The 26,932-nt window shown below is 48.1% G+C and overlaps 1 protein-coding gene across 1 annotated transcript; it reads left to right on the top strand.

Annotated features, from left to right (window-relative positions):
* Positions 1–25,744, top strand: LOC135827141 (sushi, von Willebrand factor type A, EGF and pentraxin domain-containing protein 1-like). Its single transcript, XM_065339666.1, has 6 exons — positions 1–147; positions 4,889–5,524; positions 17,709–17,891; positions 19,806–19,979; positions 24,992–25,171; positions 25,722–25,744. Exons 1-6 carry the CDS (start codon positions 24–26, stop codon positions 25,742–25,744), a joined length of 1,320 nt encoding a protein of 439 aa, XP_065195738.1. The 5' UTR covers positions 1–23.
* Positions 25,745–26,932: the final 1,188 nt, after the last annotated feature.

The following is a 26,932-nucleotide window of genomic DNA, read 5'->3' as shown; positions in this document are numbered from 1 at the left end:
GCACACGCAGCCGCCGCCGCCGCATGCCGTCGCGAGTGAGAATGGCCGCGGTGCGACGATGCCGCCGAATTTCGACTGGCGCTTCCGTCACTGCTGCTCTGGTACTGGTGACCGTGTGCTTGCTAGGTTCTGCTCACGGGAAGATAGGTAAGACGTTTATGACTGCTGTCTGTTGGTTTGAGGATAATTATAACCTTTTTGCTGCAATGTGAGGCCGACTTAAATACTTGTATACTCTTAGTTTGAAGTTTTGAACTGTCTAGGGTAGCGGAATGATTCCCAATTTAGTCAATGTACAGTACCACTGCCCTGCCCGGGACACTTCCCTGCCCGGGACACTACCCTACCTGGGGCACTTCCCTGCCCGGGACACTGCCCTACCCGGGACACTGCCGTACCCGGGACAATGCCCTACCCGGGACACTTCCCTACCCGGGACAATGCCCTACCCGGGATACTTCCCTGCCCGGGACACTACCCTACCTGGGGCACTTCCCTGCCCGGGACACTGCCCTACCCGGGACACTGCCGTACCCGGGACACTTCCCAACCCGGGATACTGCCCTACCCGGGACACTTCCCTCGATGTACAGTGCCACTGCCCTACCCGGGACACTTCCCTGCCCGGGACACTTCCCTCCATGTGCAGTCACACTCCCCTGATCCGGACTCGGTGCTGGCCGCGGCACGTGCTTCTAGTACCGGAAGAACTCACGTTTCCAGAGTACTAGAGTACCCGTGTCCAGGCATGCCCTGTACTACCATTGTGTAAACGCCTTCTTTCAGGCAGCAATCGGTCCCAACAAGCCAGGATAAGGCAACCTCTACTGTACTACCTTCCTGTCCACGGTTTTTAACCATATTTGGGCAATTCGCCGTTTTTCATTCCATATAAATGCGGGCTGTGCGTACATGTGTTTTGATCTGTGAACCTTGCTATCCTGTATATGGAAGTACAGTTATGGCATGTGAAATCCGACACTTGCCATAGGGGACAGCGTCACAAATGGATACCAATGATGTAATGCACTGCACCAAATTTGTACTATAGAGCCGTATGCATCCCAAACAGATCGAAAGGTCACAGCGTAGATACACACAGTTGACAAACATGGTACACATAAGGAGTATTGGTATCCGATCCCCATTCATTTTTAAATTTTGCCAGCACCTTTTGAACCTTGACTGTGATGAGTACGAGTTTTGTCATCAGACAGATAAGTAACATTTATAGTTGTATGTAACGCAATGTCATGTACTGTACGTATGCAGGGCTGCAGACTGCATGGTGCAGTCCCTTATGCCAAGTGTCGGACTTCACTTGCCACATCTGTACATGTAGGAAGAGCACTATAGTGCTGGAGAAGCCGCTGCGCATCAATCACATGACCACACGGGCGGCCATGTTGGTTGTGACATCATCAAATCTCTGACAGGCATACTAGTACTAACTACTACAGTCAGATCTCGCTTATCCGGTCCTCTTTTATCCGGATCCCTCGCCATCCGGACGAAAATCGTTGGTTACCGATTTACAGCATGTGTCATGCATACATACAGTATGTGTGTTCGATTATCCGGTTCCCTCGCCTGTCCGGATATTTTTTGTGGGAAACGGATGTGTGCGGTTATGCGAGGTCTAACTGTAGCCCGATTTTAAGAGCAATTTTGCTAGCAAAATATCGAAGGGTTTTGAAGGAGAATGTGCTGGCAAAACACATCAAAATATCGGTGTGCTGGCTAAGAATCGGGAGAGTTAAAAGGTGGAACGCTCCCCACAAAATAGCGAGCGGCCTGGCAAAATGAAGGCGAAATATCGACGCTCGGCTGAAGCAAAATGTCGAAGCTTGACTGGCAAAATCGGGCTTTGCCGTATCCCTGAATCTAGTGGTGACATGAAGCCGGTGGTCGCATCGGTCCCACTGTCGACCATCATGCTGTATGTACTCCAATTTCAGAAATTTTCGGTGCTCAATATTTTCGGTATGAGGGCAACAGGCTAGGTTAGGTGAACAGAAATTTTCGGTACAGACAAGCAGTTCCCTATTGGATTAAGTGTGTTAGTGTTTGTTCGGTGTATTGAAATTTTAGGTATAAAACAGACGCACCGAAAGTACCGAAAATAAAAGTACACCGAAAATTTGTGAAATTACAGTACTGTATAAGCAGAAATATTCGTCTGGAATTTAATTTCGTCTTTTTCGTCCAAGAAGCTTTTGGACTAAATTAAATGTAGGACGAATATCGATTTGTCCAGCTTTTCTATACGCTCTTATGATCCATGGACGAAATTTTCAACCAGACGAACTCCTTTTCTTTGGAGTTGGACGAAATTATTGACCGATGAAATTTTCTGCCTCTACAGTATTCAGGTCTGCTCGCTGGCATGCCGCTACACTGTTCACAGCAATCCTCCCCTCCCCTCCCCCCCCCCCCCCCCTTCCAAACTGTACTCTCTTGTAGCATCATCCCTCAATGCAACGGACCCCACGATAGGCGGTCAGCCTTTGGGTCATCCCAATAAAGTAATTAGTTTTAAAATTAGTTATGAGCTAGTGGATATTAGCAAGACTAGATAAACAAGAGTGTGCAACTCCGGGTCTCTCCTGCACAATCCGCAGATACCCCCGGCCCACGGCGGAATTTTTTGTTGACGTCACCTTTTTTCAGAGAAAAGCGCATTTTCTTGCAGAGCAGTGTGAGGGCACGTGCTGGGCACCGACCTTGTAGTGTAAAGCCCGGCCAAGTCGACAAGGGAAAACTGGCATGCGCATGCGTCGTCGAAAAGATTACGTCAACAAAAAATTCCGCCGTGGGCCAACCCATCCCGGAGTTGCACACTCTTGTTTATCTACTTTTGATAGGGCTTGAAAGTGCTACATCACAGCATAGCAATGGCATAGCAACAATTTGAAAAATTCAAAAACTGTATCCACCTGGATCTAGTTTTTGTATGGATCCAAGCACATTTCAAGCGGTCTTACTCACAGCAAGGTGATGTAACCAGTGAAATTGACTGATTTGGCTAATGGGGGCGGGGTGACAACTGGTGGCGAAGTAAAAGTCGCACCTGCATACGACATGAGTGTGTTGCTATGCACCCACATACTGAGGCAATAGCAAAGTCACACCTTAGTGGATCCAAAATAAAAATCTGGTGTCAAATTACTACTCCCATCACTTTCAAGCCCTATAGTACCCAGTCCTCCACCATAGTGTGTTTCAAAAGTCCAGACCTCTGGTTTCCAGCATCTGCACCACATCAAATCTGTGATCACGTTGGGCATAACATTTCCGAAATTGGACGTCTGTTATCCAATCAATTAGAAATTTATACGAGAAAAATTGCCGGAGCTGCCTGAGCAATATCCTGAAGAAATTTCTCAAAAAGCTGAAATCAAATTTGAATTATTCGAAAAAGTCTAGAGGTCTATACTTTTGAAATGCACTATAGCACCATCTAACACTACTCGTTTCCCAAAAATATGCTTTTGACATTTGTGCAGTTGTACTCTGGGTGAAATCCAACCCGAAGTACGTACTTGTCGCCCCCCCCCCCCCCCCCAACTTGCATGGCCTGTGACTACCCGGGAGGTGGTACGAATGCGGCCGGACGTGCGTATGCACCAATACTGTGATGTCACGTGATCGGAACTAGTTCAGGACAGTTTTGCACTCCAGGTTGGATTACAGTGAGCACTCACCTGTACCTAAACTGCCACCCTGGTGTTTTCAGGCATGCTGGTGACCTGGCACAAACTTCTCTAAGCTGGTTGTGTTTCTCAACACAATTGTATGTTGAAAAAAGGAGGACAAAATGTTACGAGTTATGACTAACTGTCCACCAACATAACGAGATTTTATACAGTCAGCGAGTGCGACAAAATGGCACAAAACTGACAAGGAGTACTGAGACATTCGGCGACCTGACACATAGCTCCAACACTTCTCCAAGGCGCAAACCAACAACCTTCCAACTTGGAAGGCTCAGATTCGGAAAGGTCCAAGAGTTGGTGGACAGTTAAGCCTCGTTTACACGACAACGATTGAACAACGCTTTTGTCAAAACGTTTTCAAAAGAATACGCTTCCACAGATGTTGATAAGAGCGTTTACATGACAACGCTGAAAAACGTTTCAACGTTTCAAACGAAAAACGGCTTCAAAGTGCTTTTCAATCGTTTTCGTTCCGTTTCGTTCTCGTGTAAACGGCAAAAATGTTTTACTAGTACGAGCCTTGTACTCAAAACATGTCGCCGCCAGCCTGGGCCAGGCCAACTTATTGCACGTGGCCATTGCGCGCCGAAAAACGTGTTGCAGTGTACACGATTATCGTTTTCGTGTAAAACAGCAAAAACGTTTCGAAAACGATTGAAAAACGCTTCTCAATCGTTGTCGTGTAAATGAGGCTTTATTCATAACTCGTAACATTTTGTCCTCCTTTTTTCACCATAATTTAATTGGCTCACCATCCGAGGTAAACAATGGTATGTGCTGGTTGTACCGGGAATGTGCATACTTTACTTTGCATTCACGTCCACTGCCGGGGATGCTCTTTTTCAGGCCGAAATTGTCCAAAAATGTGTTTTTACCCTTTTTGCAATGTGAAGACAGTTTGGGGGATGTAATTACAATGAACAACATTAGGTACTCTAGTTCTTGATGTCTTGCTTTCAGGCGGCGGCTGAAGAAGACGAATAATTTTATGCATGTGTGTGTGTATGTGCGTGTGGTGTGTGTGTGTCGGTTTGTGTGTGTGTGTCGGTTTGTGTGTGTGTGTGTGTGTGTGTGTGTGTGTGTGTGTGTGTGTGTGTGTGTGTGTGTGTGTGCGTATGTGTGCGTATGTGTGCGCATACGCGTGCACGCGTGCGTTTGTTCTCATTCGTCAGTGCCTGTGTCGATGATCCTGACCAAGTCACTAATCGGATCGCCAGGGTGGTTGCGTGAGGGAAGTGGTGGTACCATATCTATTCCGGAAGGTGGCAGTATGAACTCATTGGTATGCTTGTCATCGCCGGGTGCTCCCGACTCCGTCAACCTCACCATCTACTACGAGGACGGTCGAGTGGGGCACGTTCCTGCCACATCCGGCGTCGGCGTGAGTTTCCGGGTGACCACCGAGCGGAAAGCGTCCGGACGTTACGTGTGCCGAGCCGGCAATTCGGCAAACTCGGCGCCGGTGACGCTGGAATACCGCGTGCAGGTCGAGTTCGACGTGGAGCTGACCGTGCCGCGCACACGCATAGCGGCTATTGCTGGCGCTCCCCTTCTCCTGCAGTGCATGGTGGCGCAGAGGCCGGAGTTTGTGGATAGCGTTTTATTCCTACTTCCACAGGGGAGCAATATCGGGACGCTTCTGCCAGTGACATCCGGGCAGGCTCCCTGGAAGCCTCGCGTGGCAACGGGTGTCAACAAGACGCGCGCATCAATGTCCGATGCCGGCGTCTACACATGTGCAGTGTCTTACGGGAATGGGTATTCGACACCCCATTTTAAACAAGTGGATATCACAGTCAGCGTTTCAAGTGAGTACAGCCATCGCTGCTACTTAGCAATTTGCGCAGCCTGCGTCCATAAACTACTGATTTCTTAAACATGGAATGTGTTATTGCATTGTAGGGGGTTTATCCATGAGCGTAGTGATTGGGATTTTCAGTCTTAGTAGTAGTACTTCCTCCGCGTCATCGAAATTGTCGCAGTTTGACTTTTGATATAAAACGGGGTATTTACTCACCAGCACTCGTACCAGAGGCAGGGAATGGGATATAGGCGATAGTCATCAGTATAGGGTGACGGTAAAGTCCTATTTTCTGTTATTGGAAGCTGGAATTTTTGAACTAGACGCAATTTCTTCGCTGATGTCGCTGCGATGGTAATTTCGACTCGCGGAGATCAGTCAGGCGTTGCAGCCTGCACATTTCTCGTGCTTATGGCCATTCACTCAAGCCTCATCACTGTTTTACCTTAGCTGGGATGAGATTGATTTCGTGGAACAAGTGACAGCGCTTGGAGAAACATCGAGGGGTCAGCAAACTAAATGCCTGCAACAGCGATAAAATTTGTTGCTCTGGCTGAGACACTCAGTACATGATTGTACCTGCAAGAGCCGTGTAGACTCTACACGTAGTGCTAGTGATGCACGCGCAGGTGCCGTACCATGGTATACCTGTGATGCTGAAAAACAGGGCGCGCAGGACGCGATAGTACACTTACCTGAGCTGCATGAGCTGCATTAGCTGTGACCAAACAGCTAAAATAAATGGGCATGTCACGGCTAAAAAAAGTTCATTTCAAGATCGAGGTGATTCCGCCGACGGTAACCGACCGACCTCGCAACGATCGTGTATTCTTACTACTACTAGGCTTCGTTGGTGGTGAAGTAGAAATCATCCAGAGCTAGCAGATGACAAGCATAGCAGCTCTTGTCCTGTGGAGAAAGTCAAAGCGTTTGAGATGAGGCGCGACCAACTTTCAACCTTCCTTGAAATATTTCGGAACGATATTTTTGCGTCCATTGACATCAGCGACGACGAGGACTTCATCTCTGCATGAAAACTCTCAGTCCAAATGTCCTGGAACGTTACTCTTGTCTTCAGACTATCATACTGTGTAATAAGTTTTGAATGGCTTAGCTTATGGAGTAGTCAGTAACAAGTGACAAATCACTAGTCAAACTGCGACAATTTTGATGACGCGGAGGAAGTAGTAGTAGTAGTAGTAGTAGTAGTAGTAGTAGTAGTAGTAGTAGTAGTAGTAGTAGTAGTAGTAGCAGCAGCAGCAGCAGCAGCAGCAGCAGCAGCAGTAGTCTTTCTCTCTTTCTTTCTTACTCACTCTTTTCCATTACCGTAAAGTACCGCCGGAGCGCCCCACCATCTCATCCTTTCGTGGTCGTATTGTGGAGGTGGTCTGCTTTGTCTGTAGGTCATACGACATGAACCTTGTACACATATTGCACGTTTTGCGTCAATCCGTACCTTTGAGCGGACACAAGCTCCACACAAAAACCTGCCAAGTGTCACCTTAGAACACTAAGATTCTCACATCGTACACACTTTAGTTGCACTCAGCCATACGATTTTCCTTTCTCTGGCTGTAAAATCAAGGTGGGGCGCTCTCGCGAGACGGGGCGCTCTGGCGCTACTTTACGGTACTTATGTCCTTACCATGGTATTTTTTCTGCCCGTAAAGTGGTTTCGTTAGTAGTAGTAGTAGTAGTAGTAGTAGTAGTAGTAGCAGCAGCAGCAGCAGCAGCAGCAGCAGCAGCAGTAGTAGATTTTATTATTCCCGTAGCTATGCAGAAGACGTTACTTCAGTAACGTCTGGCGCTAGCCAGGGTCCACACAGCTTTAATTTGGTATTTGTTTGTTTGTGTGTTTGTGTCACGCCTGGCGCAATCCGTATCTGACGGCAAAAAAGCATAGGATGTTATAAATTTTTCAATTCTCCTATTTTTCAGGCATATCCTGGGATTCGAACCCGCACTATCGCCCTACATGCATTCCCCCATACACTTTGCATTCATACCCATTCTTCCAAGTTGCTTCACGTTATTATCTTGCGTTTGAAAGCCCTATTTGAATATTGCGGGCAGCTGTATGTGGCCAGCTGTGTTTGATGGTACGGTACGGTACGGGAGACGGTGTCGTATTACCCTCGATCGTACCTGTCCCGTACCTATCCCCTACCGTACCGTGCCATCAAAGACGGCTGGCCACAATGCATATTCAAATAGGGCTTTCAAATGCAAGATCACAATGTGAAACAACTTGGAAGAATGGGTATGAATGTGCAGTGTATGGGGGAATGCATGTAGGGCGATAGTGCGGTTCGAATCCCAGGATATGCCTGAAAAAAAAATAGGAGAATTGAAAAATTTATAACATCCTATGCTTTTTTTGCCGGTAGATACGGATAGCGCCAGGCGTGACACAAACAAACAAATGTATGCGAAGTGTATCGGGGGATGCATGCAGGGCGCGCGATAGTGCGGGTTCGAATCCCAGGTTATGTCTTAAAAAAAGGATTTTTAAAAGAATTTATAACATCCCTATGCTTTTTTTTTGTCTAGGTCATCAAGGCAAAAAAAGCATAGCGTAGGGCCCTGAGCTTCCAAGCTCTCTCGTTTCACTAGGGGAGTCCCAACAGACGTTGCCTTTTTACTGGGAACCCTAGGTGAATGTTTACCATGTTTACATACAGAGTAAGAGATGGAGCCTGACGGCAGTCAGTGGGAAGAGCATTCCATCTGTCTGCCGCCAGGAAAGAAATAGAACGCATGCCATATTGCGTAGAAACAGGCGGAAGAACTAATGCACGCTGTGCCTGGCTGCGCGTGCGAGCCTGGTGTCCAGGCACAGCAGGTCTTCGTGCCACTTCGGCGGTGGGTCTGATCTGTTCATCTCCCACAACTGCAGGAGCTCAACTGTAAATAAACAAAACCGGAAAGTTTCGGTGGAGATTTATTTTCGGCAACAGGTAATTTTTACCTAAAATAACGGGTGACCTAAAATTCAACCGTGTCGTGCCACACGGTGTGCAAAATGAATTTTTGGATCTGGAAAACGGCTTTACCGAATTTTTTGCGCTACCAACCCGTTGATTTCGGGGAAAAATACCCAAAATATTACACCGCCGAAAATTCCCGGCGTTACAGTATGTGCGCCTGGATCCTTGATGGTGGTGGTGTTCCTTCAGATGTGGGAGACCGTGTCGCGAGAAACGTGATTTTTTTCCCATATTAGAGAGGTTCCGCACTACGTAACGTTGAGCAACTTTACGTTAGTGGGCGGGGAAAACCCGTGAATTCGCGAGTTTGCACTCCACTTACGGAAAGTTGTCTACGGAGAGTACGTAGATAGGGCTCTGATAACATAGCTGGTCCGTAAGTGGATTGGGGTACAAATTTATGACTCTCTCCCCAGGTCGATCTGGTCGTACACTGCTGCGTTCGGAGTTGCCAAGGGCAGCTACGTGATTTGAAGACTCCGTATGGCGGAACACAGATGCGCATGCAGTTTACGTAAGACTTTCGGTAGATCAACTACGTTTTTTACTAACGTAATTACGTTATGCGGAACCTCTCTAATGGCTGCAAGACGGGGGTGTTGCTCTTCACAAAACGTTTGAGCTGCCATTTTTGGGCTCCGCTTGTATTCAGTAAATCTTGCAGTTTTGCCCCTCAGGGGCTGGCTTAGCGCGATGGACACAAATGTATGTGGTGATATCACAGTGGATGATCAGTTTGGAGTTCCAGACCACGTGCGCAGAGATTCTTTCCGTCAGTCTTGCTCAGCATGTGCAAGTCATTTTTTCAAAATCCTCGAAGAAATGGAAAGGGAGCGTAGTCTTGCCGCCGATCGAGAGGAAAGATTAAAAAGTAAAATCGACCACCTTGCCCGTTTAGTTTCCTCCCTGACGGAGATCGTTGATAAATCTGGATCAACAACGCATTCAATGGTGGCAGTGAAGGCAGTCGGCCATGACGAGACCAACACGAGTAAGGGAAAGCCACGTCAGAAGAAGCGGCCAGCAGACAGCAAAGCTAGTACCCGGCGTAGATCTACGGACTTGAGTTCACAACTTTTTGAACTCGCGCAGACAGCAGCCAGCAAAGCGAGTACCCGTACGGACTTGAGTTCACACCTTCTTGAACTCGCGCAAGCAAACACACCCGATATGGCCGTTGGTGCAAGTGAGCAACCCAGCTCAACAGCAACAGACACGGGATCTGTCAAAATCTTATCGATTTGATTATAGAATGTAGAAGACCTTTCCAACCATGCACACACTCACACTACTACAACACAAACCACCATCGTTCATTCATCAACTACACTTCAGTCAAGAAGAAGAATAACCAAAACAAGGAGATACAAACAACGGAGAAAAGAACTGAGACGCACAATGAGTACGCTCCGAAAACGGCGGTGCTCGGAAGCAAGCGAGGCCAAATAGATCGCGACGCAGCGCACCCAGACCCATTCGGGCCTGAGCTGCGTAGCGATCGCGTGGTCAGGTGCACTGTGGTGCCATGGAAACAAAGATGGTGGCACATGTAGCGCGTGTACCACGAGGTAGAAAGAAAGGAAAATAAATAAATAAACTGCAGAACGAAAGTGAACGCAAAGAAGAAATATATTTGAGAGTCTTTAGAGAAACAAGAATGTAGTTCGCGTCTGGGGGAGGGTGCTTGCACCTAGCTAGAGGTGAGAGCACCACTGTCAGATAATGGAAAGACTGAGTTAGAAAAGGAGAAAGACGACGGAGTTGCAGACTGAAACTACAGGAAGTTCAAGTAAGACGTGAACACTAAATTTATATGTATTTCAAATATTCGTGAACGGCAGTTCTCGACAGGATCGGAGGACGACAGCGCATCCCGTAGTGCATCCCGTAGATCTCGTGGAGGTCTTGGATCGACACGTGGAACTTCAAATCCCAGGACGAAGATTCAAAACGCGGACGTCCAAGAACGCAAGCTGTTACCTTGTTTCAAGGATGAGCCTGACAATCTGGCATGGCAGCTCATCTCGAACACAAAGCCTACAGGCAAGAAAGCGGTCCTTTTTGCTGGCAATCTCCGGCATGACATGGAAAGTGACCACCTTAGCCAGTTTATAGCACAGCGAGCTTCAGCTACGAATATTCCAGTCACCATCCATGAATGCAAGATCTTTCGCAAAGAGGATAGCATCTCAGCTCGAATTGTTGTTAATCACGCCAGCTCCAAGACACTGCTCCAGCGGAAATTTTGGCCATCGCCTGTTTATTGCAGACCTTGGAGCTTTGACAAATATCTGAACTCTCCAGCAGACCATGGTGCTGGTCAACAATCTGCAACTCAGGCCTTGTTTACACGACAACGATTGAAAAACGTTTTTCAACGTTTTTGCTGTTTACACGAAAACGAAAATATCGTTTACACTGCAACACGTTTTTCGGCGTGCAATGGTCACGTGCAATAAGTTGGCCTGGCGTAGGCTGGCGGCGGCATGTTTTGAGTACAAGGCTCGTACTAGTAAAACGTTTTTGCCGTTTACACGAGAACGAAACGGAACGAAAACGATTGAAAAACACTTTGAAGCCGTTTTTAGTTTGAAACGTTTTTGAAACGTTTTTCAGCGTTGTCGTGTAAACGCTCTTATCAAAATCTGTGGAAGCGTATTCTTTTGAAAACGTTTTTGACAAAAACGTTTTTCAATCGTTGTCGTGTAAACGAGGCCTCAGTCACAACCATAATGACCGTTCTGACCACTGCATTCCTCAATGTGGAAGGTTTCTGAGGTCCAGGAGTTTGTGTCCTCCAGAGGTATCTTCTTGGAATCGCGGAAACTTGTTTGAAGCCCGATATCAGTGATGGTGAAGTAGCTACTGTAAGACATGTATATATAACGAGGAAGCAAATCTAACGTTTTAACGGATGACATTTCTTCGTTATAATAAGATCCGTTGAGGCCGTCCTGCTTCATAAATGCTGTGTGTGGATATGGCAGAATACTGCAAGATCGTTAACATATCTTCTCGTTAACCTATGAATTTTGGACAATCGTTAAATTTGCGACTCGTTATAATAACATGTCTTACAGTATACCACATTTCAAATTGTTTCGCAAGGACAGACCAGATAGACCTGGTAGTGGAGTAGCTGTATACTGCCACGAGTCCCTGGCTGTTCGTCGCAGCTTCGATCTGGAAAGTGAGCTGGAACTACTATGGCTTGAGGTTGTAGTTCCCGGCCACGACTCCCATGTTATTGGTTGCTGCTACCGGCCACCTAACAGCCCAGCTGCCTTCTGGGCATCACTAGAACACAACATCGAGCGAGCTGTGGAAGGCCGGCAAAAGTCTACCATGATTGTCGGCGACTTCAATGTGGACTTTGCCCAGGATCCGCCATCTGCAGTACCCCTGCGCTCCATTATCAGCCGCTTCAACCTTTCCAACTATGTAACATCTCCCACCCGGGTGACCTCCCATTCAGCTACGCTGCTGGATTTACTCCTTTCATCAGCTCCACTGGTTGGCAGCTGTGAAACAGTATACTTAGACACGAGTGACCATTTTGCGATTCTTGCCCACTTGCATATTCGAGTGCCGAAGCACAGCTCATCAGCACCAACGACCACGCGGCGGTTGCACCTCGTTGACTGGGACCGCTTCAGCGAGGACGTCCAGCGCAATCAGCAGGCATTTCCTGACAATGGCAATTCGGAGGACATGATTACATCTTTCACTGAGTCTCTTCTATCACCATTAGACCACCATGTGCCTCTAGTTGCTCAGCGTGCTCATCGACGTCTCCCATGCCCATGGCTGACGAATGAACTAGTTGTGGCTGTACGGAAGCGCAATGGCTTACACCGGAAGTTGATGCGGGACCAGGGTAATGCAAGATTACGCGAGGAACATAAATCAGCTCGTTCTGTGGCTAGGAAGCTTGACAGGAAACTGCGCAACCAGTATTTTACCACCCAATGCCAAACTACCAACCAGAGGAAACTCTGGAGGGTACTAAATACTGTCACCGGCAGAAGGAAGAAATCGCAAATCCCTCAAGCGCCTTTGCCAGAGCTAAGTCGAGTGTTTGGCGGAATAGTGAATGATCCAACACGTCCACCCCACCTCCAGCTGCCGTTGGGCCCAAGCCTCCAATCCAGCCTGTCACAGTGACAGATGTCGAGTCATGCCTGAAATCAGTGGATGCAAGCAAAGCCACGGGCAGTGATGGGATTCCCGGTTTCCTGCTCAAGCAACATGCCTCTGTTCTTGCACCGAATCTCACCAGCATTATCAATTTGTCTCTTAGAACTGGACAGGTTCCACCAACTTTCAAAGTGTCACATGTCAGTCCCTTATTTAAGAGTGGCGACCCAACCCTGCCCCAGAACTATCGTCCAGTGTCTCTCCTCCCCATTATCTCCCGTATTCTGGAGACAATGGTTAACCCTATAACGCCTATAGGACGGATATATCCGCCAGACTGTACAGTGCATGCTGAGGTGACTTCAAACTTTCGTCATTCAGTCAATCCTTGTTCGAATTCAACAAACGAAAGGTCTAATCGTATCAGAAAAGCCTCAGCTGTCGGCTCAAAAAAACCCGAAGTCGATCCGAGGTCATAGCGCAGAGTTACGACACTCGAACGAAATTCGCGTGGGCAAGTCGGCTCGCGCGGCGTAAAATTTGAAACGCCAGCAAGGGATTTTCCCTGACTCGCTGGCGACGCGTGCACGACTGGCATACGTCATTTTCAAGCTGCATTTTGAAGGTCTCTCCTGCAAAAAAATTGACCGTTCTGCGATCGATATTGTTGAAATGGCGGAGAATTTAGTACCGCGCTCGCAGGTCTGGCATTGGAGCGCTCGGATCGCGCTGCGGCGTTACTCCTACGACTCTATCAATTGCGAACTGGGTATGGCTGTGTTCGTCTTGGAGAGAGCTTTCCATAGAGCCCGAGATTGTTGGAATACTCCAAAGGATATCGAAATTACAGTCAGAAGAAAATGTGAGTTTGTGAATTTCATGCGTCTCCTGAAATAATTTAGGCTCTAAAGGGTTAAGAGACAGCTCGCTGCCTATCTGGAGACACACCAGCTATTGCCCGACAGCCAGTTTGCTTATCGCAAGCAACGTTCGACTGAGGATGCACTGGTGTTAGCTGTTAATCGATGGTCCACTGCTAGATGCAAACGAGAGTTCACTGGGACAGTGTTCGTTGATATGTCGAAAGCTTTCGACCGTGTTAAGCATGAACGTCTAGTTACAGTTTTGTTTTCCCTTGGTATAGCTGGAACTGCATTAGAATGGTTCACTGACTATCTCTCCGGGCGTTTCCAGAGTGTCAAAGTTCTTGACTCTGTTAGTGAAGCCGTCAGTTGCTCCCGTGGTGTTCCACAAGGTAGCGTCCTTGGGCCACTGCTTTTTGTGCTCTACACCAGTGAACTCCACACCATACTGCTACCGTCTGTACAGCACCAAGAATTTGCAGATGACATTGTCATCGACTGCTCCCATTCTGATCCTGCTGTAGTGTGCAGAACCCTCACGCAAGCCATGACAAACCTTGCTACCTGGCTGGAGGACATTGGCCTGCTCCTCAATACTTCCAAGACACAATTGGTCTTCATCCGGCCACGAGGCGCGGCTGCAATACAACCGGAGGTCTTCTGCAATGGCGAGAAACTTTGTGTGACCCCTACAGCCCAGTACCTCGGTTTAGTCCTGGATAATGATTTATCCTGGGCTCCACATGTGGAGTGTATTGGTCGCAAGACAGCGTGAACAATTGGTCAGCTCTGGAGGCATGGGCGAGGACTGAGTTTGCTTGCCCGGCGAACGTGGTTCTTGAGCATGATCCTTTCCCAGCTGTGTTATGGTTCAAACAGTTTCTTTCCAGGACTTAGCGCACACCTGCTTGGTCAGCTTGAAAAGATGTTCAAGGCTGGCATCCGTGCAATCTTGCAACAGCGGCTCTTGACTCCAACTGCCCCGCTGCTCTCTCTGCTCAGCATTGTTAGTCTACCACATACATATACACACAAAATTGTCGTATTTGTTCATCGATGCATGAACTCCTCCTGTAGCCCCCTTCTTCAACAATTATTCACCCGAACGGCACCAGAGACTGTTCCGGAGGATCAGCGCACCACACGGGGACAAGTGTCGAACTTGCTTCAAGTTCCATTTCTTCGTGGGCCTGCAGGACGATCGACCATGTTTCGGGGAAGCATTCTCTGGAACGCTCTCCCCTCTGATTTTAGAGTGATAGGTGTCCCTGGTCCCTTCCGAAAAGCTCTTTCTGCCATTGATATACTTACCTTGTGAATATCCTCGTTATACCTTTATTATCTGCCATAAACTCCAACCTTCTCGTCTATCAATCATTTGTGCATGCATGTCTATAAAATCAACCACGTATTCCTGACTCCATGAAATTGTCTTTCTATTCTTTGACTCCATGAAATTATTGCCTTTCTATTTCTGACTCCATGAAATTGTCTTCATAAATTTTTTTCCTTTTTCTTCTTTTGGTCCTTTCTGTCTTATATTATTATCATTTCTTGTTTTCCCTTGCATATTATTCCTTCATCATTCTGTGAGAACCTGTCCTATGGGCAGGTGAGAAGGCATTTATGCCTGTTCATTTGGTGAAGTAAAATAAACAACAACAACAACAACAACAACAACATACAAGGCGACCCAACTAGACTCAGATTGGAAACTGTACACAGCCCAGCGTAACCGAGTAACCGCTCTTTTGCGACAGGCTAAGTCCGATTTTGTCCAGCAAACAACGTCAACGGGTACAAACCTCCACCGTCTACTGAAGCACCTGAAGAAACCGCCTAAGCAAACAATTCCCACACTATCGACAGCCAACTCCACTGCAGCCACGGCTATGGAGAAGGCAACAGCTCTCAACAAGTTCTTTATCTCCCAAAGCCAACAGTCCATCGACAAGACCACCTGTACTACACCAGACATCAACACTACCCCTGACATCAGTCATCCTCTAAATACAATCGCAGCAACAGTGGAAGAGGTCGAGAAGCTTCTAAGCAGTCTAGACACTGGCAAGAGCCCAGGCTTTGACAACATCCCAACTCGGCTCCTGAAAGAAACTGCAAAGGAAATCTCCCCATCTCTCACTAGTCTCTACAATCTGTCCTTCAGAACCGGAGAAATACCACAGGATTGGAAAGACGCAACTATTACACCCATCCCCAAGTCGGGCAACCCCTCCCATCCTACCAACTACCGACCCATCTCCCTGCTCAGTATAATATCAAAAACACAAGAAAAAATAGTCCACTCTCGTCTGTACAATCACATAGCACCGCACTTACCCTCCAACCAATCCGGCTTCAGGAAACAAGACGGGACCGAACTGCAACTCGCACGGATCGTCCACCAGATATCCACAGCTAGGGATGCGGGGAAGCATGTTGTAACGTGTTTCTTCGATCTCAGTAAAGCCTTTGATCGTGTATGGCATCAAGGCTTGCTGAAAAAGCTGAGCCACTACGGTGTTGACGGCAAGGCTCACAATTGGCTCGAAGCCTACTTGACAGGACGCAGACAGCGGGTGCAGGTTGAAGGCACAACATCCGCCTTCATACCAATACCAGCGGGAGTGCCCCAGGGCTCGGTCCTGGGACCACTTCTGTTCCTGACGTACACCATTGACCTGCCCACTGCCTGTGAAAATGCTACAACCTCGTGTAGCCAGTTCGCGGACGACACCGCACTGATTGCCATTGCAGGCAGCTACATTGAGTGTGAGGCTGCGCTACAAAGAAGCGTCGATGCCGCAGCAAAATGGCTAGAGCGCTGGCACCTGCTAGTCAATAAAACGAAAACCGTCATCCTCCCGTTCTACCATGCTAACCGACCCCCACCACGACTACCCGAAATAAAACTTGGCCAAACCCTACTAGAAACAGTAACACAACATCGTCACCTCGGCATCATCTTTCAGCACGACCTAAGATGGTCAGCCCACCTTGACTTTGTGCTAAAGAAAGCTGTACAATCTTTTAATATTCTCTTTAGGCTCAAATCAACTCTACACACTAAATCACTCTCTCTCATTTACAAAACGTATATCCTGCCCATAATTGAATATGCATGCATTGCTGTCACCCCACTCTCAATCGCAGCCCTTGACCGTCTTGAGCGAATCCAGCGCAAGGCGGCCAGAATCTGCCTCCGCCTCCCCCTCTACACTCCTCTGGATCATTCAACACTGCTCCATCGGCTCAAATGGCCGACAATGTTCTCTCGCCGCAAAGTGAAGCTCACCCTTCTTGCCCACTCCATAAAATACCAATATGCCCCACAACACATACGCTTGCTCAACACCCCCGCTCAAGTTACGGCCCAGTACAGCCTTCGACACGCACGCACTTGGCACCTCCCACCCTCCAGAACCGATCGCTGTAAAGACTCCCCACTGTACAAGTCCCTAGAATACTACAATGCCCTCCCTGCTAGCATTCGTGACGTCTCCTCCCGACCTGCTTTCAAACAAGAAATCTGCTCACTGCTGATTAACTCAATCTGCTCCTGCAGCGCTCACCCTCTCCCATACTTGTAAAGTTCAAAGTGATGTAAATCACTTTCCAACTGTTTAACCCACAATCTCACCTTCTCATAAATTTATCTCTTATTGGCGATGGTGCCATCGTGAGAATAAAGAATTCAAACAAACATCAAGACCATATTCTCCGGGAGTTCAGCAAAACGTGTCAAGGCGACCGCTCGGATAAGGCGGCCACCTGTCCCAGACGACCACTGCTGCCAGGACCAGGGGATGCTGTTTCCAGTCAAATGACACTGGATAAGGAGACCACCTGGTAACAGAGACCGCATTCTGATGGTCCCTTGAGCGGTTGTCTTGCACAGGTTTCACTGTGTATGCTGCACTCTTTAACACTCGTAATTCAAATTTTAAAAAAAGGCAGTGCAGCTTAAACTACGATGGTCAAATTATTGAAATTAATGATGTCTGGCCAGTTTTGCTCACGGCGATGCCTCGTATATGGCACAGCGGGCGATTTACAATTTATTCGGGGAAAGAAAATTGAAAATCCCCATGTCACAAATCATCTGACAGTTGCGATCGGGTCACGGTACGCGGAGGTGGCGTGAAATTGTTCGCTTCTCCTGACTGCTTCTCCGTGTTCTGTGCTTTGTTTGCGTACTTGCTAGTCGTGACCTGTCCGACTCTCGCAGACCCGAAGAACGGCCTCGTGAGCTTGAGCCCTAGCAAAGCGGAATACCGAACCATCGCCACGTATCACTGCGCACCGGGGTACGGAGTATCCGGAGCAACTTCGCAAATATCCTGCACCATAAAAGGAACGTGGTCGGCCGCCGTGCCGTCCTGCATACGTAAGCACAGTACTGTTCAGGGTGGCGAATGCTCTCACAACCTAGGCTCGCGCACTGCCCTGCCCATGGCCCTGCCCAGTCCCATTGCCCTGCCCACAGCCCTGCCCAGTTTCTCTGCCACTTCCCACAGCCCAGTTCAATTCCCTGTCCCCGCAGAATAACGCGGGCGAAATCCTAAAATTATGCGGGCGAAAACAGGCCATTATGCGGCAAATATGCGGGATTATGCGGCAAAAATGCGGTATAATGCGGTCAGTAGGGAGGTTCTGCTATACGTGAAACGTAGAGAAATCACGTAGAGAGCAGGTGTCTGGGTTAGAGTCTACGGCTTCGCGTGTTTTGGCTCCAGATTTCTACGCGGAGATGAGGTTCTCTACGTTGTGGCACACGCAGAGAAAATGCGTACGGATTTGCTGGGTATCGATTACTGCCATGCAGAAAATTGCCAAATATGGAAGGGGAAAATCCCAGTACACATTCCACGTGACTTCTCTAGGTGAAACGTAGAGCAGAACAGGATTTCTTTACGTTACGGGAACGCGAAGAAAGTTCGCGTGATTCTTTGCGTCGCGTTCCCAAAACGTAGAGCAGAACCTCCCTAGTATGCACGAGTTCTCTGTCATTTGTACAACTTTAGCATGCAGTTTCATGCAAGTATACAACTTTGTCGTACAAACTCATGAACCAGTCCGACTTTGTAGTACATTTTCAACATCATAATATACCATTTTCTTGTACATTCCCATGAATAACGCGGGTTTTATGCAAAATCTCTCGAAAACGCGGATGACAGCCAATAACGCGGAAAATTGCGGGTCCGCGGTATCCTGTGGGGACAGAGTTCCTCTGCCTCTGGCATACTGCACAGGACCCAAGCTACCACACTCGTGACTCTGTACCTCTGTCCCTGCCCATGACCCAGCCCACAGCCCGGTCCAGTTCCTCTGCCTCTGGCCGCATACTGCACGGGACCCAGGCTACCACACTCTGTACCTCTGCCTGTGACCATGACCCTGCCCAGCTCCTCTGCCTCTGGCATGTTGCAAAGTACAGAAGTCGTCATTGTCAGCATCCCCGCACTGCCACCCCTCGCCTTCTTTCCAATAGACCTTATGAACATTGTACAGATGTACGAAGTTCTGTAGTAGGACCGTACGTGTGCACAGACCCGGTTGGGTGTTCCTTGTGTGCTATGCATGTGCGTTTGACCAATTTTAGCCTCATAATTAGTGGCAAACAATCGCTTTTCCAGCTTCTTCACTTTGGGTAGAACGCTAACCACTAGCTAGGCCTTCGTCAGAAACATGTTTTAGTATGAAATGCGTTCAGGGCTCATTTCTTAGTGGAAATAGCAGAAAACACAATAGGGTCCTGCACATTCACAGGTCTACGGGATTCTACCAGACTCTACGAGATTTCGTGCATCTGTACAACGTGCGTAAGGCTTATTCAAGCGCTCAATGGGTGTTCAGTGGCTGTCGAGTCTGTATGAACGGAACACTGACATCGACATTCTCTGATATGTTTCATGTCAAGAAAATGTTCAATATTTGTACATGGATGCTTGCTAACAGTGCTAAGAGAGTGTATTGTGTGTACCGGTATTATGTGTGTGTGTGTGTGTGTGTGTGTGTGTGTGTGCGTGCGTGTGTGCGTACGTACGTGTGTGCATGTGTGTGTGTGTGTGTGTGTGTGTGTGTGTATGTGCATGTGTGTGCATGTGTGTGCGAGCATGTGTGTGCATGTGTGTGCATGCATGTGCATGCATGTGTGCGTGCATGTGTGTGTGTGCATGTGTGTGTGTGTACATTTGTGCGCATACATGCACGTGCGTGTGTTCGCATGCACTGTTGGCTCGCGTAACATCCCCACGTCGTCAAAAACAACAACAACATCAATCTCACGTGCGTGCAGCAATCACGTGCACCGCGCCAAGCGCACCGACAAACGGCCGGGTCGTGACGTCGAGGCTCAGCTACTTGGGCTCGTCCTGGTTTACCTGCGACTCGGGCTACACTCTCATAGGAATTCGGAAAATAATCTGTAATAAGGCATGGGGATGGTCTGATAGCACGCCATCATGCACAAGTAAGTACACGCGTGGACCAATCAGCATGCTCGCCAGAGTTGAATCCTATGCACAACTTGCAAAGTTTTTTTTTACTGTTCTCTGATGACCGCTTTAATAGTGCGTGAAACTCAGGGTGCGTTTGGTTGGTACGTTCTAGAACAGGATCGTACAGCTGGTGCACATGGAGCAGCCTCATGCGAACCAAACAGTACTCCAGAAACAGAGCACATTTTTGTGGAAAAATGTGCTAAACTTGGTGCATTCTTCAAAATGTGTATGGGTCACCATGGTCACTTTGTACAGTACAACGAGTCCAACCCAAAAGCGTATGCACGTGATCATTTGGGACCAAAATCGATGTTCCTGCCAGGTTTCACTGTGAAAAAGTGAAACTGCTCGGTCTGCTCCGGCCTGGAGGCCGGAGCAAGCAGAACATGTTCTGGCCGACCCAGAACAGGTGCAGTCCCAACCAAACGCGCTGTTCTGGTGAATCCTGTTCTAGTTCGTACCAACCAAACGCGCCCTCAGAGTTAAAACGCCTTTTCCGTCCTCTTATTGTTTGAACTAGCTCTGCCTCTCGGTATTGAGCACTCTCTTGAACAGCCTGGAACCTCTCAGTTTTGATGTAAAATACAAATTGTAACATGGAAAGATGTGGGCACAAGTGATGCGATTGAGTCCACCAACTAAACCAGATTTTCAACAGTCAGATGTACACAATCTAGCATAAAACTGACAATGATCAATGAGACACTCCACGGGAACCCTCCAAGTTGAAAGGCCGTTGGTTAGCGCTATCGACTCGGCGAGCAGTGCTCAAGCTGACTTTCATGCCGTGGAATGTCTCAGTACCCCTGGTCAGTTTTGCGCTGCACTATGCACGTCTGAACGCTCAAAATCTGGTTTAAATGGTGGACTCAATCGCGTAACTTGAGCCCACATTTTCCAAGGTTGTTATTTTTCCTTGGCTCACCACCCAAGTTCATAAATTATAAAGGGCACATTACACAACGGCCAATTCACAATGCCGCTTTTCGCTGCTCGACTTGCGACAGTTGCGACAAGAAGGCCACTTGTTGCAGAAGTTCAACCTTGAACCTTCCAAGTTGGAAGGCTGTTGGTTTGCACACTGGAGATGTGTTAGAGCAAGGTCTCAGGTTGTTGAATGTTTCCGTAGCCTGTCAGTTTTGTGCCCTGTTGTCGCACATTCATTCTGACTGCTTATTATCTTGTTACAGTCGTGGATAGTTGCTTCATAACTCGTTTCCATGTGATTTCTTCTTCTATTTTACATTTAAACTGGCTCATTATCCGAGTTCAACTTTATGTAAGTAGGCGGAAAACCCGCGAATTCACGAGTTTGCACTCCGCTTACGGAAAGATGTCTGCCTGAGAGTACGTACATAGAGCTCTTCTGGCGGGAGATGCTCTGTAAGTGGATTGGGGTATAAATGTACGACCCGCTCCCCAGGTAGTGCCCTTTCGCGTTCGGAGTTTCCGCGGGCAGTTACGTGGTTTGAAAACTCTGTATTGCAGAACCCATATCCGTACGCAGTTGTTGTAACTGGCCTTTTCTCCACCCGCTCCCAGTCCCGTGCCATCTCCACACTTATTCAAAGGGACGACGACAACTACACTTAGAAGACTGTTTATTGACATGACGACGACGAAACACAACTAGACATGACGAACTGAAGACGAAGACTGCTTTTTACACCACAGCAACACGCGCATGCACCAACATGACGTACACACGATGTACACAAAATAACGTACAGTGTTTTCCGGGGTATAAGCCGCACCCCCCTTTTTGAGGCAAAATATTGACTAAAAGTTGGTATTTGGAGTATAAGCCGCACCCACAAACCAAGATGTTTCACACTCATTGACAAATGGCCTTTCTACAAATTTATTATGGAGCTAAATACCATGTTAGATCAGATTATGAAAAATAGAGTTCCCGTATACGCGTACCGTATGGTGTAGCCCGCGCACTAAAACTAGTAAAAGTGCCGGGATAGCAACACAGGCGCGAAGCTGAGTCGAATGACATGTCACATGACGTCAGCATGCACACTGATGTATGCTAAGCATTCATTCGCGCAAGCATATTCGGTGTATAAGCCGCAGGGGCGATTTTGGTCCGATTTTTAGCGAAAAAAAGTGCGGCTTATACGCCGGAAAATACGGTACTACAACACGGTATACATGTACATAAGCGCTAGGCCTTAGGGAGCATCTCATAAGTTCGCATTTTTTTTCTAAACGTAATGCATTTCGAAACGGGGGTAGGGGGGTAACGCCCTTTTCGAATAGAAAAATGACAGTTCGCACATTTTCTGGATTTGTACATACTGTGCATGCAGTGCATGTGCGATCGCTTCAGCAAATGTCGAAATGAGCGTGTTTAGGTGTAGATCTATGTGCCTGCGTTTGGAGATCAGCCTTGCACTGCATGCATACAGGCTACTCAGAGGTGTCAAGTGTCACATCAGCATCATCAAACTGTGTAGACTACCTGGCCACCTTTTACAGTACACAGTGGTTGTGGAGGAACTCTGTTTATGTGTGTCATGACCCGGACTCGACTCGTCGTGAAAGCGACGACGCAATGAGATTCAGCAGCCAAAAGCTGGGCTCCGAAATATTCTAGAGTTCTGTAAGAACCATGATTAGTCCGGCGAAGGATTTGGCACTTTCGTTAGTTGAGCAATCATGGCTTACAACTCGTGGCATCGAGTCACAAGTGTTGTCGTACGGCGGCTACACCTTCAGTACAAGTCGTCAGCATTGTACTCACTACACTGTTGAGCTTGAGGGGACCCTGCTTAGTCCTGCAAGGGAGCTGATACCTTTGTTAGTCGAGCAAGCAAGGCCCCTCTTCTCGCGTCATACGACGTAAAGGGTCCTGCAAGTGCTTCGCGCACTGCGGACTCCGTTATCCCTTTTTTGGGAGAGGTCGCGGCTTGACCGTGAAGCGCCCTACGGGGTAATGAGAGGGAAGAGCCTACGGGGCAGAAGATGAAGGGTGACCCAATCAAGACACCGTGCGAAGGCGGCGCGCTCTAGCTGCAGCAACATCCGACAGCGTACTCCAGGCTCCGTCGCACGATCGAGGTACGAATAACCTCGGAGATCACTCATATTTGTAACACTATCATGTAATGTGGGTGAGCGAGCTCCCCGAAGCTATACTAAATATTTCCTACTAATTATTATATCACAATTATACTATAACCAAAATTACATAAAAGCCGCCTTCTTCCAACGAATAAAAGTATCTTTGATCGCTCCCCTTCAACCTTCGACTACCTTGTGTGAGCCGGAAAACAGGTGTGAGCTAGCAACTTGGGTGGCGACTATATTGGTCGTCTACCTGGGTATCCACTAGACTGATCTAAGCCAAGTCACAAACCCGCCGAAGCGCGGCCATGACATGTGCGTGTACATGCCACTCACTGTTCTTGTTCTGAGTAGATGCAGTAGCAGCAGTACTGTATGCCATTCACGTTGACATTCATGTGCATACCATGGGCATACAAGTCATGTGCATGGACATGCAGACACCTTGCCTGCTGGTGCTGAGCTTGTCACGTATGCAGATGACACGACACTGTATCAGTGCATCTCTGCCACCGCCAGCATATCCGACTCTGCAGCACAACTCCAGGAAGCAGTGGACGCCGTCTCCCACTGGGGTTCCAAGTGGAAGGTCACCTTCGAGCCATCCAAATCTCAGGCCCTCATCATCGACCACCGCACGCCTCCCCCAGCGTTCCCACCAGTGCTCTTCAATGGAGTGACTGTTCCTGAAGAGAAGGAAATTAAACTTCTGGGCATAGCATTCGACTCGCAACTGTCCTACGCAGCACACCTCCGGGCCGTGGCCTCAAAGGCTGCCCAACGCCTACACTTCCTGAGAAAGGTTGCGCCCCTGTTGGACTCCAGCGGCCGCACGGCAGTCTACAAAGGCTTCGTGCGGCCAACAATGGAATACTGCTGCCTGGTGTGGATGGGGTCAGGTACATCCAGACTGGACAAAATCCAGCACAAGGCACTGAAGGTGATTGGCCCAGGCGCCTGGCTCCCCAGCCTGAAACACCGCCGACTGGTTACTGCGCTTTCGTTCACGTTCAAGCTGTCTTACCTTCCAACAACAAGCCCCCTGAAGCCCATCCTCCCACCTCCAGCCAATCTTCGCCCAGTGGGTGGTCGATCCACTAGGTTAGCCACGGAGACTGCCCACTGCCACCCACTCCAGCTCAAGTCGACGCTGCCCGTGCGCATTCGTAGCAGCCTCCAGGGTTCCTACCCAGACTGCATTATTCCCTTGTGGAACAGCCTACAAGCGACCATTCTACCAGCACGGCCGCAACCCAGCCAGCTCCAATCATTCAAAGAAAAATGCAACAAGTATCTGCTGCACCTGAACTGGCAAGCAGCCACCGACGCCTTATGAAACGGTTTAGACCAGTGCCTCACTAGCATCCTCCCCCCCCCCCTTACCACAATGTGACGTTATCTTTCACTCTGCTTCTCTCACGACCATCTACCCATTGTCCTTGTTTCTCACTATTATTCATTTCCCCTCTTCCTCCTCTCTACATGGTTTTACTGCATTATGGCGCGCTTTGTCTGCGTAGACGCCGAGACCTTTGAGGTCGGCAGAGCAGCCTGGCCCCGCCACCACTTCTCGCACATATTCGGGAATATAGTGGACTTTCGTATAAAAAAAAAAAAAAAAAAAAAACACTATTAGGTCCACACGGAAAATGTGTGATAAGACTTTCAAATAGAGGGAGGGGGGGGGGGGTAAAGTCTATTCGAAATGCGTTACGTTTACAAAAAAAATGCGAACTTATGAGATGCTTCCTTACAGTAGATTGACTGCGGGTTTTTTTTTTGCGAACGCAATTGCCGTGTGCTGTGCAGACACTCTCTGCCGATCAAGTAAGATGGATACTGATTTTAACACTGTGTGCACATGTGTATGCGGTTGTGCATTCGTGCTCGTGCGTTCTATTTTCAGTCAATTCATGTCCCGACCCGGGAACGCCGAAAAATGGTGGGCGCGGTGGCGTTCTACACCGTTTTGAGTACAAGACCAACGTTTCCTTCCACTGTGACGTCGGATACTATATGAGCGGCAGCCCTTATCTCGAATGCTATGCCAACAAGACGTGGTCGCATCCTGTGCCAGTTTGCAAGAGTGAGTTGATTGTGGCTGGCTATACAGAATTTGGGTGGATGATTGCGAGAGAGATAGATGGAGAGAGAGAGAGAGAGAGAGAGAGAGAGAGAGAGAGAGAGAGAGAGAGAGAGAGAGAGAGAGAGAGAGAGAGAGAGAGAGAGAGAGAGAGAGAGAGAGAGAGAGAGAGAGAGAGAGAGAGAGAGAGAGAGAGAGAGAGAGAGAGAGAGAGAGAGAGAGAGAGAGAGAGGAGAGACAGACAGAGAGAGAGAGACAGAGACAGAGAGAGCGAGACAGAGAGACAGACAGAGAGACAGACAGAGAGACAGACAGAGAGACACGGAGAGAGACACGGAGAGAGACACGGAGAGAGACACGGAGAGAGACACGGAGAGAGACACGGAGAGAGACACGGAGAGAGACACAGAGAGAGACACAGAGACAGAGACACAGAGAGAGAGAGACAGAGAGACAGAAGCAGAGACAGACAGACAGAGACAGACAGACAGAGACAGAGAGAGAGAACGCAATTGCCGTGTGCTATGCAGACACTCTCTGTCGATCAAGTAAGATGGATACAGTCAACTTCGCTAATAACGACTGCGGATATAACGACAATTCGCGAATAACGACCGAATTTCCATGCCCAGAGCAAAATCCTATCTAACTGTATACATTTAACTTCGGATATAACGACTATCTGAATAACGACAATTCGCGTATAGCGACATGCTTTTAGTGCCCCGAGGTCATATTCACTGCTTGAATAACGACTTTCTGGGCTTTTGACAGCTATTTCAAGTACCTGTCAGTCAAGTACATGTACATGTACCTGTCATGCACCAGAACCTATGGTGATGGATATTATTAATATTATAAAGGCACACATGCAGGCAGGCACAGTGGGATGGTCTAAGACCATGATTGAGAAACAGAGTGAGAACAGAGGGTACCAGGTTCAAGTCCTGCTTGGAAGCGGAAGGAATTTTTCCAGCCGTGCTGCGACCCACAGTTAATTGGGAACTCGTGGCCTGGCACGAGGGTAACATGGATGCAGCTAATGGGATTTCGGTCTTTGACCACTTGATGGTGGGTCTGATCTACTCACCTCCCGCTGTTTAGGCGCTGCATCTGCGCCTTGATCCTAGAGGGTGGTGGCGTTCCCACGGCGGATGCGGAAAACTCGGCTTCCAGCCGAGTCTCACGCGAACCGTGAAATTTATTAATTTATTATGCAAGAAAATGCAGCCAAGGGGGGGGGGCTTTTTCTTCCTTTTTTATGTTGGCTTCAAAATTGTTGGATTTACCAGCACACCTATATGTATATGTATACAATGTACATGTAGTTGTACATGATTGTACAGTAATCATCATACATGTACATGGCTCTGGCCCTGTAGATGGCTCAAAAAGGCATATTTTTCAATTGATTTCCCTTGCATATTGAATTTTTAGTTCCTTTCAACTGCAATATGAAAATAAAGTGCACATTGACATAGAGCAAGAAAAGAGCTTGATTTTGATATGCATGTCATACTATACAAAATATGGGTTCACATACATTCAAATGGGACTTCGGTTATAAGGACACTTTGCGAATAAGGACACTTTTCTGATGCCCCACCGAATGTCGTTATTGGCGAAGTTGACTGTACTGATTTTAACACTGTGTGCACATGTGTATGCGGTTGTGCATTCGTGCCCGTGCGTTCTATTTTCAGTCAATTCATGTCCCGACCCGGGAACGCCGAAAAATGGTGGGCGCGGTGGCGTTCTACACCG

This window comes from Sycon ciliatum, chromosome 11, assembly GCF_964019385.1.
Source record: "Sycon ciliatum chromosome 11, ocSycCili1.1, whole genome shotgun sequence".
Taxonomy (NCBI): Eukaryota; Metazoa; Porifera; class Calcarea; order Leucosolenida; family Sycettidae; genus Sycon; species Sycon ciliatum.
Note: the sequence above shows the minus strand (reverse complement) of the source record. Positions and strands in the feature narration are given on the sequence as shown.